The sequence below is a fragment of the Lycorma delicatula genome, chromosome 12 (assembly GCF_047948215.1).
Source record: "Lycorma delicatula isolate Av1 chromosome 12, ASM4794821v1, whole genome shotgun sequence".
In the NCBI taxonomy this organism is placed as follows: domain Eukaryota; kingdom Metazoa; phylum Arthropoda; class Insecta; order Hemiptera; family Fulgoridae; genus Lycorma; species Lycorma delicatula.
In genome coordinates this window covers 25,427,369-25,442,291 of record NC_134466.1, presented here as the reverse complement: position 1 = coordinate 25,442,291, position 14,923 = coordinate 25,427,369, and the positions used below count along the sequence as shown (strand labels likewise).

The following is a 14,923-nucleotide window of genomic DNA, read 5'->3' as shown; positions in this document are numbered from 1 at the left end:
CATTAAGAGGTTGGGATTAACGAAAGAGGCAGATTTAAGTTATTAGTATCCATTTGCATAATTTTCTCCTACATTTGTAAAGAATTTATTATGTTCAGTGTTCGGTTGTGTAATTTATTTTTTCATATCTAATATTTTGTTAATCATACCCACGTTTTCTTAATATTATTTTTATTTTATTGGAACTTATTATTAAAATAATCAGTTTTTTCTTTTTTATTATATTATTTAATGTGTTGCTCTATTTCTTATAATAATTTTTTAATTTTGTATTAAACGGTTGTTTTAATAATTTACGGTGCATTATGTCTCGTTTGTAGCAGTTACCATGCTCAGAGTGATCCATTGTTTTAGCGGTTTATTTTTATGTGATATTTTAATAATCTGGTTACGTTTATTTAAGTAGTCGGTAAGTTTATTAATAAAATTCTTTACTGATGTATTTGTAGTATCAGTGTTATCGCTTATGTCGTTCCACTTTTCTTTATCTAAGCTAGATTTAAGTTCATCATAATTTATTCTATCGACAATATTATCGGTTGTTGTCGTATCTTTTACTAAGTTTGTAAGTTTCATATGAAACGAAGTACAGTAATGGTCAGTGATAGCAGTCTTCAGGATCGTCTCGATCATATCATTCTACCCAACGGACCACTCTAAAAGAAAATATGGTCGATGCAGCTAGTCGACTGCATTTCGCCATCGAGACTGTTTTGTAGTAAAGTTTGTTTGTATATGATTTAAATCCGTATAGTTTCATAATACTAAGAAATTAATTTATCAGATTATTATTATCTATAATGTTTAAATTCGTATCCACCTATTAAAATTACGTTATCATCCGTCTTTATACTCTTACTTTGTCGATAAGCATCTAAGCTAATCGGGCAAGAATGTATGTTATGGGAAGGCGATCGATAAACGGCAATCTGTTTATGGTCCCCGTTATCAATTCTAAAATTAATACCAATTTCTTTCTTTTTCCTGTTTAGCCTCCGGTAATTACCTTTCAGAGGATGAATGAGGATGATATGCATGAGTGTAAATGAAATGTGCAGTCTTGTACAGCCTCAGTTCGATCATCCCTGACGTGTGTGGTTAATTGAAACCCAACCACTAAAGAACACCGGTACCCACGATCTAGTATTCAAATCCGTGAAAAAAAACCGACTTTAAAAATGAATACCAACCGAATTCGCATTTTCTAATTTTACTTTCATTATCTCGTGTTTAATATTTTTATCTATAGATGAACGTATACCGTCACTGTGAATTTATTATTTTTAATGACTACGTATAAACTTCCAAACTGAAATTAAATTCAATGTCATCACCGATCCAAGTTTCGGTCAATCTAATAATTTGAACTTAACTTTACGATTACTTAAGTAAAAAACAAATACATCAAATTTTTTTCTTATATACTTCTTATATGAATGATATTTAGTTCATACTTATGGTTAAAATATAATTTAGGATTAAAATTAAAAAAGTCATTTACTTTTATTGTATCGTAGCAGTCATACGCTACCAAATCATCTAATTCATTATTGAAAGGCATAGTAGGATAAATAATTAAACAAACAAGTTAAAATTACTAGAAAGTCTGATGAGAAATGAAAACAAAACACAGTAATAATAATAACACAAAAAAAATATAAGAAATCTATAAATTTAATTTAAGAATTTATAAACTTCTTTAATTAACCTTCTGACTTTCCATTATACTTTTTCTCTTTCAGAATCTTCATAATTTTCTCTCATTTGACTTTATTTAATAGAGGAAGAATAAAGTAAAGACCTTATAAGTTTAAATATCTCTCTCATACCATCCTTAGTAGCCCGGTGGCATCTCTGATTCCTTTCCATTTCCGTAAGCCAAACTGTTCCTCTCTTGCTCTGGTTATGCTTACCGATCTCCGGCTTAGGATTCTTAACAATATTTTAACGGCGTGGATTATTAAATTCATTCTTCTGCGTTCTGCATATTTTCTGGTATCCGTCTCTTAAAAATCGTTATCACTACTGTTTTTTTTACACTATTTAAGCCATACTCCCGTAATGTATATCCTATTATCCTGTTCAGCTAATTCTTCCGCTTCTTCCTTCTGTAAGCATTTATTGTTGTGCATGACAGTGAATAATATAAATTGTTATGTATAATAGATATCCGGATTTATTCTCAGTAGTGTTTTTTTTTTGCAGGCTGAAAATACAGGAAGACAATGGTAAATATATCACAGGATGATATTGATACTGTTAGGTCATGGCTACAAAAACAAGAACATCTACCGAGCAACAGCGTGGGTAAGACTAACATAAACTTTCAGTGTAGATAAATTTTTGTTTGAAAAATTAACCTTTTCTTTCTCCCTCTCACCCTCACTCTATGGTATAGGTACTTTTTTTCCGTTTAACCTCCTGAACCACCGTAAGGTAATACGTCAGAGGATGATATGTATGAATGTAAACGACATGTAGTCTTGTACAGTCTCAGGTCGACGAGATCTGAGATATGTGGTTAATTGAAACCAAACCAATGAACATCGGTATCCATGATCTAGTATTCATAAAGTCACGCAACACGTATGTAGAACAAAAAATGTTTATTTAATGACAAGATTAATTTAATTATATGAAACGTAGGAAACTAAAACACTATTTTTTTTTCCTACTTACATGTCAAATAAATTTTTAAAAGGCTCACCTTTAGTATCGATGCGTCAACTCGTTTCTTCATGTTCTCTGTAACTTTCCTTGTTGCACTGATGTTATAGATTGTATCTTTAATACTTTTTTTCGATTATCATCGAAATAATTCGGTTTTTTTTTTTAACAGTACTTTTCAGAGGACCCCCATAAATAGAAATCTAATGTTGAGCGTGGAGGCTATTGTCTAAGGAAAATTACCTATCATGGGAAAATTCACGTGACAACCCCATAATTGTATCGGCAGCGCGGCAGGTAACACTGTCATATTGTAACCGACAGTTTCGTTCTTCAGCTTCAAGCGAGGCTACGAAATTTGTAATAATTTCTGAATAACGCTGTATAGTTAATATTTCTCGAAAAAACTGGTCGGACCTCTTTCTCGCAAAATGGTGCACCAAAAACCAACTTTTTGAAAATGTGAGAAAAAAAAACACCAACGTTTTACGAACCTTTAATAATACTTGTGAGATTACGTGTCGAAAACATTAATACAGTTTCGAGTTGAACGTTTGAAGTAAATACACTGTTGAAATCGTCTATTAAAAGTCAGGTTTTAAGGTCAACTTCTCGAATTCGATACTGGCGGTAATTTTAGTTTTTGGTAGCTTTGTGAACAGCCCTACCGAAATTGCAGTTTGTCTAGAAGGTTTCCAGAATAATTTTCCTGGGTTACGTAAAAGCGGTTGATGAGTATCGTGCACACTGCTATCATGTAACACTAATGCACGACCGCTACGTTTACGATCAGCTGCAATTCTCGATTGACGAATTCCAGAGCCTAAACGAAAAATAATCGATTTATTTGGTACATTATTATTGGAAATATTGAAAAAGCAAAATAATTCGCATTCAACATAAGATCGTGAGATTAAATAATGTTCTACAATAAATATACGTTGGGCTTGTAAAGACATTATGCTTTTTATGCTGCTGAAAAATTACTGATAATATTCTACGTTATTTATGTGCTTTGTTATTGTCTAATACTGTATTGTATAATACAGCAAAATATCTGCTTCGCTGGGAATTCTATAAGAAAAAACTTACAAACGTCGGATCGTTATCCTTTTTTGATTGCCTTCTTTATGAACGCACTCACCAAGAAAAAACTGATTACATTCATTCCCTTTGACTAAACTTTTGAGATATGAGACTCAGCATTCATATTTCTTCACTCCTAAACTGATTTTAAGCAGAATTAAATGACATCAATGCCCCACATACTGATATCAACTTTTAAATTTCATCCGAATCGGGTTATCCATTTCGGAGATGTAAAGCAAAAGATAAGCCAAAATCGTCGGTAAACGATCTTCCATCTCTTCAGAACTCCAGAATGACTATTTGAGAGGAAAGCTGTTGATTACTAACAAAAAGCGTTATTGAATCTGAATTATTTATCCGTTTAATAGGTTTAGTAGGGATTTGACCAGAGACTGTGAAACCAAGACGAGTTTCTTGAAGTATAGTACGATTAAAATTACGAGTTAACTGGACAGGCTTAAGCAAAGAAAGATAATATTGAGCTCCTAGAAGAATATCGACTTGCCCAGGGACATTAAAATTAGGATCGGCAAGAAAAAGGTGACAAGGAATTTCCCAGTCGGTTACGTCTATAAAATCATTCGGTAACAAACCTGTAATCGATGGCAGTATATGACATTTCAAGTTAAAATTAAAATTTTCATACCTAGAATTAATATTTAAATCAACACTTAACTTAGACTGAATAACAACATTACTAATACCGGCAATAAAACAGGTTTGGTTTTTAGCCCAAGTTTAGCAGCAAACCCTTCAGTAGAAAGTAAAATCCTGGCTTGAATTAAATTACCTTGTTATCCTTGACATTAGCTACAGGTGTTACAAGTAAAACAGATTTGTTAGGTTCTGATTTTAAGGTACAATACGAACTATTATTCGGAGGACCGTGATTCGGCTTGGAAGATTTATTTCCTGCCTCTTGCAGCGTTTTATCTAAATGAATCGGTGTATGATGCTTTTGTGAGCATTTTTTACATTTACGATTGCTCGGGCAATCTTTTACGATATGCTGTTTACTTAAACAATTAAGACATAATTTTTCCTGAAATACAATTATTTTCCTTTTATTAATATCATATTTTAAAAATTTATCACACTGATACAATTGATGTTTGCTAGTTTCACATAATGCACATATAAATAGAATTATAATAAAAATAAATGCATAAATTCTGCATAATTAATATTTAGATTTTTTAATGCATTAATATTTGAATTAATTTGATCGATGAATTTGAATAAATTTTCAGAATTTTGCTTTTTTAATGGTTTTATATTAATAATTTCTATAGCATGTTTAGCTGTACTTAGCCGTTTGTTGTCATAACTAGCTTTAAGTAATTTTATCAGTTTCATAATTTTCAGATGTTACTGATAAATATTTATTATATCTAGAACATTACCCCTTAAGAAATTTGTAAGGTAGAAAATCTTTCAACATCAGATAATTCCTTGCGGTTATGGACGTAACTATTAAAAAGATAAAAAAAACTTATATCTCACATCACCATGAAAGGGCTCAATTTGTATAGGTTTTAATGTAATTTTATTGGGTTTGTTAATTATTTTATTTGAAACAGTTATATCTGACTTTTTGAAACGATTTTTAAGTTTTTTATGTTTTAATTTCAATGAACGGCATAGATGAAGTCCTACGCAAGAACTATCGCATGAAAATAAACAAGAACAAAACAAAAGTAATGAAATGTAGTAGAAATAACAAAGATGGACCGCTGAATGTGAAAATAGGAGGAGAAAAGATTATGGAGGTAGAAGAATTTTGTTATTTGGGAAGTAGAATTACTAAAGATGGACGAAGCAGGAGCGATATAAAATGCCGAATAGCACAAGCTAAACGAGCCTTCAGTAAGAAATACAAGTTGTTTACATCAAAAATTAATTTAAATGTCAGGAAAAGATTTTTGAAAGTGTATGTTTGGAGTGTCGCTTTATATGGAAGTGAAACTTGGACAATCGGAGTATCTGAGAAGAAAAGGTTAGAAGCTTTTGAAATGTGGTGCTATAGGAGAATGTTAAAAATCAGATGGGTGGATAAAGTGACAAATGAGGAGGTATTGCGGCAAATAGATGAAGAAAGAAGCATTTGGAAAAATATAGTTAAAAGAAGAGACAGACTTATAGGCCACATACTAAGGCATCCTGGAATAGTCGCTTTAATTTTGGAAGGACAGGTAGAAGGGAAAAATTGTGTAGGCAGGCCACGTTTGGAATATGTAAAACAAATTGTTAGGGATGTAGGATGTAGAGGGTATACTGAAATGAAACGACTAGCACTAGATAGGGAATCTTGGAGAGCTGCATCAAACCAGTCAAATGACTGAAGACAAAAAAAAAAAATGTTTTAATTTAAGTTTATCAAAAATATTATCATATATGTCCCTAACCTCTAAGTCTTTATCTGTTGTATCTTTGTGCAATTCTATTTCAGACTGAACTTCAAAAAAGGTTTTTTTCATATTCTAAGAGCTTATTAAATTTTATAGTGAACAGATCACAATCGTCTCATTCAAAATTAAAATTATCAATGAATGTTTTTAATTTTGCTATACGGTTTTTCATAATATTTGTTTTCTTAATTAGATCTTTGAATTCCATTTTGACTGGAACCACGGTATTGATAGAGATAATATTAAATAAATTGATAATAAATTAAATTATTATAAAGTAATATTATTAAAAATAAATAATATGGAATATTAAATAATACTATTAAATTATTTTCGATAATCAGAAGTTGAGTTGAAGTTGTTGTTCCAGTTCCAATATATACTTGATATGAGGTCATCTGTTGATGTTGGCCTTGCTTCAGGTCAAAACAAGACGATAAATGTAACATGAACTGCGACTGCGAGTGCGAATGTGTAACAGTGTAGTTCCAACACAGTGAAGCTCACAAAACCGGTATTAGTGCAGACCCGCAATGCGTATAATCATTATTGTTATAATTTTTTGCGTAACTGCATGTTACAGGCTATTTATCTCTTTTTTCTGTTTAGCCTCCGGTAACTACCGTTTAGATACAGAGGATGAATGAGGATGATATGTATGAGTATAAATGAAGTATAATCTTGTACATTCTCAGTTCGACCGTTCCTGAGAGGTGTGGTTAATTGAAACCCAACCACCAAAGAACACCGGTATCCACGATCTAGTATTCAAATCCGTGTAAAAATGACTGGTTTTCCTAGGACTTGAACGCTGGAACTCTCGACTTCCAAATCAGCTGATTTGGGAAGACGCGTTCACCACTAGACCAACCCGGTGGGTTTAATTAATGATATTTAACACTGTTTATAAATACCGCAAAATCATAATAGTGTAAGATCCGGTTCGGAGACACCACAAACGCTTGTTAAGTCTTTACAGCTAGGATGGACTGTATTGATCGTCGATTAAAATGAACCCGTATTCTTCTACCACAGTTGAATTTATTTTGTACAATACTAAATAACACTAGTCACATTAGATCAAGAAACACATGACCGCGCCAGACGGGATTCTTCACTCGAGTGAATGTATAAAACTGACTCCCAGGCCAGCGCTAATAGAAACTAGAGCGCAGAACTAACTGGTTCAAACTAGGAACGGAACAGAAATTGATTCAGAAATATTTGTTAACAAAAAACAAATCATCTGTAAACTCCCCCCTAAACAATGTCTTCCGGGTACAAAAAATATATTTTTCGATGACTCTTTAAATATCAGTATTTTATTTTATTTGTTCAAATAGTTCAATAACAAAATTAACTCATATTTAAACCTCGCCGTATCTTCGTAGTGGCCAACTCAAACGTTTATGACGTACTCTAACCTTAGTCACATAAAAACACCAAAAAAAAAAGAAACATGATTTTTAGGTACGTATAAAAATATTTTAAAATGGACTATTATATCAAAACGGTTTTGGAAATACACCATATTGTACTTATAAAATGTACTTAAAGTAATTTATCTTATATATATATAAATGAATGTTTGTTTGTCCTGTGTGCGTTCCTATACCATTCACCCGATTGCGATGAAACTGGTGAATAGTGCGTACGCCAGCGAAGGTTTCTGAATTAGTTAGGACCCACTAGGTGGCGCTGGGAGTCGAAATATTTCGAAAAATGTTATTTACTATCCGATTTTGTTCACATTCAGAATATGTTTTACTTAGATGGAAAGAAATACCTCTGCAAAAACTGGACCCGCTAGATGGCGCTAGGGTTTACGTAGTTGGAAAAATTGCATTTACGGTCCGATTTGGCTCATATTCAGAATATACATTAGTTACATGAAAAGAAAAAAATTTGCAAAAACTATACCAACTAGGTGGCGTCGATCTCGAGATATTTACCAAACAAACAAATATACAAAGACTTTCTTCTTCTACATATATAAATGGCAATGTTCGGTTGTTGTGTCCACTATAGACTAAAATACTACTGGTCCAATTTACGCGCGGGAAAAAGGGGAAAGGGGAAAAAGAAAAAAGGAATGTAAATAGGAAAATTTTCTTACAAATAGAAAATATGTTTTAATTTTAAATTAAAAAAAAATCCCTTTCAGTACGCTGAAACGCAGAGGTAGATTCCACCGGTACTAAGTAAGGATGGAAAGGTTTCCACTTAAAAGTTAAGAAAAACTTCAAATTTACTCAATACGACAGTAGTTGCATGTGAAAAAATGTTTCACATGTTTAGCATACGATAAGCCTCATCTTCTTACAATTCCAGCAACATTTTGGTCATCCCTTGCCATAAGGGTTGGTCATTTTAAAAATTGTTTCCGACAAATGTTTTAGGTAATGTTTAGAGAAATACTTTAAACCGATTTTATACTTGCCTATAAAGGGAGGTATGATTTTTTTTGTCTTAGAAACACCATTTTTTCCACCTCCTGAGGCAATGGTTGATGATATCAAAAAGCTTTAATTAGATAAGTTTTAGGCCCTTATCCAAAGAATAGTAGGAACTTTACATGAATTTGATACTTTACTTAATAGGAAAATTATAGCGATAGTTTGTTTTTCGAAAAATCCCTCGCATTTCCACCCACATGGTCCGATTTTGCCCATTAACGAACTGGAGTGAGATTTTGGGTCGTTATATTTTATGTATCAATTTGAAAGCGACTGGTGCAAAATTACGGCAGTTATCGTGTCCACAAGAAAGTGAAATAAATAAATAAATATATATATATATATAAACTTTTGAGCTGACGGTAGTTTTGGAGTCTGGGGGATGTGAAACGCGAAGATATGTCAAAATTTTCCGGAAGTCGTATCATGATACCCATTACAACAGGTAGCTTTCTTATGAAATCTACCTAAAATTATACCGTTTCTATTTTCTCATTTAATCTATTTTACATATTTTTCTTAAGCAAAAAGTTATACAAAATAATTTTACAAAAAATATTATATAAAATAACGAAAAGTCGGTCTTCTTGCGAAAAACTGTGCAAAAGATACTTTTTTTAAACAAAAATTATATATTCATTATAAACAAAAGAATAAATTAAATATTTTAATTTACTTGTTTAATTATTTGGCACAGCTATCTGTTTTTATTTTTTTTACGTAAAACATATTCGTATATGAAGGAAATAATTGTGTAATTAAATAGATAAAAATATGTAATTAAGAAGTTTTAATGTACCAGACAGTAATAATTTTTCATTTAAATAAGTATAATTATGAAAAAAGGAAAGTTTTTCTTCATGAAATCAGAAAGGACAGCAACTGAATCTAAAATAAAATAACGTAAAAGATAATATATTGCAGTAAAATAAATAAACAATTACAGTACATCTTTCTCACTCTCTCTTCGTGTATATATATAATAACTTGTTTGCTACATTACTTTCTCTTTTTTTTCAGTTCGTTGTCGACAACTAATAACTCGTCTATAATCTTTGTAACATAAAAACGTAATCATTCATAAAAAGGAATCTAAAGATATAAAATAAAGTAAAAAGAGTTATACAACCTAAAAAATAGATGATAAGTACTTTAAATTATGTATAAAAGTTTTATTTTATTTTTTCTACGATTTTTTTTTAATTTTTTGATACTATGAAAAGGCAAAAGGAACAAATAATAATTAAAAAAAAAAAAAATTAACTCGGTACCGGAGCATTTAATTTTATATTATAGCAGACTGCAAGAATATAGTCCACAGCCAGAGGCGGCTGGTTACATGACAATATTATAAAAACTTTGTCGTCATAATTGCATCAGAAGGACGAATTTCCGGTTTTAGTTAACCTTGAAATCGTACCCAATTTGTTGCTCAAACTCGTTTCTGTGAACCAATTCGCCTGAGAATCAATAGGGCTCTATTCCCAATAAGTTTACATCACCCCACCAAGTTTCATCAAAATCGGTTCGGATTTGTGTCCGGTAGAGCATACGAAAAGATTATATTCATACATCTATATATATATATATATATATATATAAATAAAAATGAATGTTTGTTTTTTTGTTTGTCCCGTATGCGTTCTTATACCATTCACCTGATTGCGATAGTAAGTTGTTGTGCGCATGCCCACGAAGGTTACTAAATTCATTTGGACAGGCTATGTGGCGCTGGAGTCGAGATATTTGGAAAAATTGATTTTATGGTCCGATTTGGCACATATTCAGAATATATATTAAATGTACCCGCCAGGTGACGCTGGGGTCGAGATATTTCGGAAAATTGTACTTATCGTCCGACTTGGCCCGCATTCAAAATATCTGTTACTTACATGGAAAGAAATACCCATTTAAAAAATGGACCAGCTATGTGGCGCTGAGGTTGAGATATTTTGAGAAATTGTATTTATGGACCGATCTGGCTCACATTTAGAGTATACTCGTATATTAGTTAGGTGAAAAGAAAAATGTTTTTGCAAAAACTATACCCGGTAAGTGGCGCCGGTGTCGAGAAATTAAGAGACAAACAAATATACACACAGACTTTCTTCTTCTATATATATATATATATATATATACATATATAAAAGGCAATGTTCGTATGTGTGTCCGCTATATATAAAAAACTACTGGGCCGATTTACGCGCCGGTTTTTGTAAAGTGGTCTGCATTGTCTGGAGAAGGTTCAAAACTATGAAATCCTTGATCTGACCAATAGAAAGAAAGTTAGTGGTATTTTGAACCGACTACTGTGTTTAGAGAGTAGTTTGAATTAAATCCGATAGGTAGTGCTGTAGTTTTGCCAATTAGATTTATTTACATTCTGACTTTTATAAAGTGAAAAGTTAAATTTTGTGAAGTTCCGTAATTTTCAGTTGTGTCAAACTTTCAATTGTGTTCATTTAATCTCTCTCTATATATATACTCAGTATATATATATATATCTCAATATATATATATACACACTCAAATTTAGCAATAGCGAAGCATAGCTGGGTCTGCTAGTATGTGTATAAACATGACCGGGCGCAATAGCGATTACAAAAGTTTTTGAAAATCCGCTAAAAATGCACATTCATTTTGATATTTATACTGATAAGAAGCAAATCTTACATTGTCTTACTTCAAAAGCAACACATCTCTAAATTACTAACATCTACATGTAAATTTTTATAGATTAAATAATAATAATATTTAATATTAAATTTCTAAAGTTTATATTTGTCATTGTAGTAATTACATTTCATCTTGTCTTATTATAGTTATACCGCTTTGGTCACTAGTCGATGCAGTCAATTATTTCAATACTGTATTGCGTGTATTTGTCACTATTCATTATTTTTAATTCGGTGTGGATTTTATGGAATTAATCAGTGAGGTGCCAGATACAGCATGCTGCTTTTTTTTTTAACAAATCAGAAGAATTTTACATAATCCTAGGTTTAACGTACAAGGTCATGAAATGTGTCTTCCTAATAGGTTTGGAAATTTTCGAGCCACAAAATTACAGTTTTTTTTTGTTTTTTTTATCAATTAAGCTCAACTCAAAAACGACTCGACCAATCTTCATAAAATTCTTACATGCACAACTTCAGATAAACTACTGCAGCATATCCAAATTACAGTGAAATTGATTTTGTAGTTTAGGAAATTTCGAGGCACAAAATTTTATACATGAATGGTTATTTTTGTAATCCTCGTACATAAACAAAATTCATTCTCATCCCCCAATCCCACAATGCAACCGAAAAAATACCACAAATTAAAGTTATGTTGTCTGTTGTCGACCTTAAATTGAACTTAATTCAGGAACGACTCGACCAATTTTCACATGCATAACATTAAATACAGTTGTACAGTTTATCTAAAGTTCAATGAACGTGATATATAGTAGTTTAAGAAATTTCGAGCCACAAAGTTTATACGTAGGCCTATATTTAAGGATATTGTATTCTAAGCGAATGACCTAAGAGAATGTATTCCTCATACCTCAAAACAAAAAAAAAATTCAATTTAACTCCACTTCCCATCATGTAAACGAAAGTATACGTATTTTTCTTTAAAAAGTCGGTAAAAAACCACTTGCTTTAAACCAATGATAGTAGAACACTGGTTTCATGTAAATCAATAACAAATACTTTGGCTACAATAAAAAGAGCCTTATTATGCTTTTAAAAATTAAATTACTGAACCATTTCCAGTACAATTAAAAGATTTTCTTTTACAGAAACAATATTTTTGTATTGATAGATTTTTAAGTAATATTAATAATTTTTTTTTTAAATGATTTTTTGCATCCATTTTAACGAATACGTAAATATGTGTTCAAATAATTTTCTATTAACGCCTTCTGAATTGTAAATTATTATGTATTTATCTCAGTACTATATAATAGGAAAGCAGAACTTTCTTGAGAACTATGCTGCAAGAAAGAAAGTATGGTAATCAATCAAAAAATAGGTTATCGGTTTTTTTGTGCATTTTTTGACATTTCATGACTTCGGGACTTCCAAAAAAACAAAAAAGGCAGAGGTAGTGTACGTATGTACGTTTGTTAGCGTTTTTGAGGCATAATAAGTTTTCAGGATAAACCCATTTTGATAAAACTTGGCACAGAGAATTGTGTAACTGGGGCAGTTTGTTGGTAAAAGTTTGGGGTTAATATATCCAAGAGATGGGGTAGATGCTTTCTTTGAGATCAATTTTTTCAACATTTTGCAAATATAATCCCACTTTATATTTATTATTCTCAGTACATAGGTGCATGCTTATTTTACTATTTTAAAAAAAAAGTTTGCCCAAAATTCTCCCTTCTCCAAAAATTGAAAAAAGCTATCTTTTTATTTATTGTATATTTTTTAATAGAATTTTTTTGTGTCTTTCTAGTCATAGTTGTAGTGGTGCATTTGAACGCAAAAAAAATACTTTGGAGGTAAAATTGATATTGGGGAAGACGATCAATCTTTAAAAAATATTCATTTTTTGAATTTTCAAACATTTTTTTGGTTTATTTAAACTTCTAATAATAATATTACAATAAAATTTTATTATAATTCATCTCCCACCCTAAAAAAAAATCTGATGTGAGCACTACATGACTTCTTTGTACGCAAATTAAATTACACATACAGATTTTTTAAAATGAAAAGTACATAAAATTTTATTTCATTAATAACTTCTGATATTTTTTCATATATATATTTTTTAATTGTTATTATTGTAATTTTTTTTTACAATCAGAGGTTAAGAAATTAATAAATCAATAATATTTAAATTAAAAAAAAGTTAAAAAAATATATGTAATGAAATCGGATTCAAATTGATGTGCCTTCCCCTTGTAAGATCCAAATATTTCATTAATAAAAATTTTATTTAACTGTAACTTTGGAACCAATGAAAATAAGTACCACTTATGATTTTTTAACTTTGGTTGGCCCCCCAATTTCCCTTCCCAAATATTGGCCCCAGTATATCTTTTTTGAGCTTGTTCTGGAAGAATGGGGAGTCTTGGAACAATTTTTTTTTTTTAATGGCAAGATAAGCATGCACGCATGTACTGAGCTTAATATAAAATGGGATAAATTTTGCAAAGTTTTGAGAATATTGACCCCAAAAAAATTATCTACACCACCCCCTGGAGATATTGACCACTAAATTTTACCAACAGATTGCCCATAAGTCTCTGTACAAAATTTCATTAAATTCAGTTTATCCAATCACAAGTTATTAAGTTTCAAACACACAAACATTGGCCCCAACGTTTTTGGGGGTTTTCTGCACCATGAAACATCGAAAAAAAATATATATGTATTCCATTTTTTGACTGATTACCATTTTTTCCATCTTGCAGCATAGCTCTAGAACTAGGATTAAAGAAAAGTAAAAGTACAGCTATCGGTCAAAATCTTGGATATCGGGTTTTTTGCAAATGTCGACGTTTCAATACTGTTTTGTTTTTTAAACTAAGTAAACAGACAAAAACGTTATAGAAACTTCTGGGAGATGTATAGTATGTATGTACGTACCTAAATAAGTACGAGAGTTGGCTTGCTTTTTTTATATTAATATCTCCGTGCTAACTAAACAAAATCTTCAAAAATGCTAAAAAATTTTCTTTCTCATAAAAAGGTGCATGGGTTTGTTTGATGTATATGCTCACTTTTTTATTTTAGCTGTTATTGGCGTAACACGTGGTGCGCCGGGCAGCTACGCTTAGTGCACAAACGATTTATGTCTCGTATTTCTTTTTCCTGTTTAATCTTCGGGACCACTGTTAAGTATTGCTTCAGAGGATGAGATGAACAATTTGTAGCGTGTGTGAATATCTAAAATTATATTTGTGTTTTAGGGATAAAAAAGGAAAAGATTGGAGTTAGGGCTGTGTTAAAAATTCAGAACAAGAAACAGCTAAAATGTTTAGGATTTTGAAGCTTTTTGTTGTAAAAGTTTTTATTGTTAGTACGCTAAATTCATGAACGTTATTTAGTAACACTTGGCAAAAATATTTAACAAAATCAAGTGTAATGAAACTTAAACCACGTATTTTTTTTCTCGTCTTCTAGAAATGGAACATTAGGACTTAACGGCATTAAATTTTGGAGAAAATTTAAAAAAAGAGGAAGTATAATTTTATTATTTTCATTTTTTGTATAGTGGTCATAGAAAATTGAGTTTTAATACGATGAAAGTACTTATTAAGTTACTCTTATTAAAAATTCCAAAGTTGTAGGTCAAGTGGATGGA

At 31.0% G+C, this 14,923-nt stretch overlaps 1 protein-coding gene across 1 annotated transcript in view; it reads left to right on the top strand.

The window, feature by feature from the left end:
• Window positions 1-14,923, top strand: part of LOC142333065 (alpha-tocopherol transfer protein-like) — a 67,414-nt gene that overhangs the window by 26,492 nt on the left and 25,999 nt on the right. Inside the window, exon 2 of the mRNA XM_075379887.1 lies at window positions 2,206-2,307. Within this exon, the coding sequence (XP_075236002.1) occupies window positions 2,226-2,307 (82 nt within the window). The 5' untranslated portion in view covers window positions 2,206-2,225. The remainder of the gene's footprint in view (window positions 1-2,205; window positions 2,308-14,923) is intronic.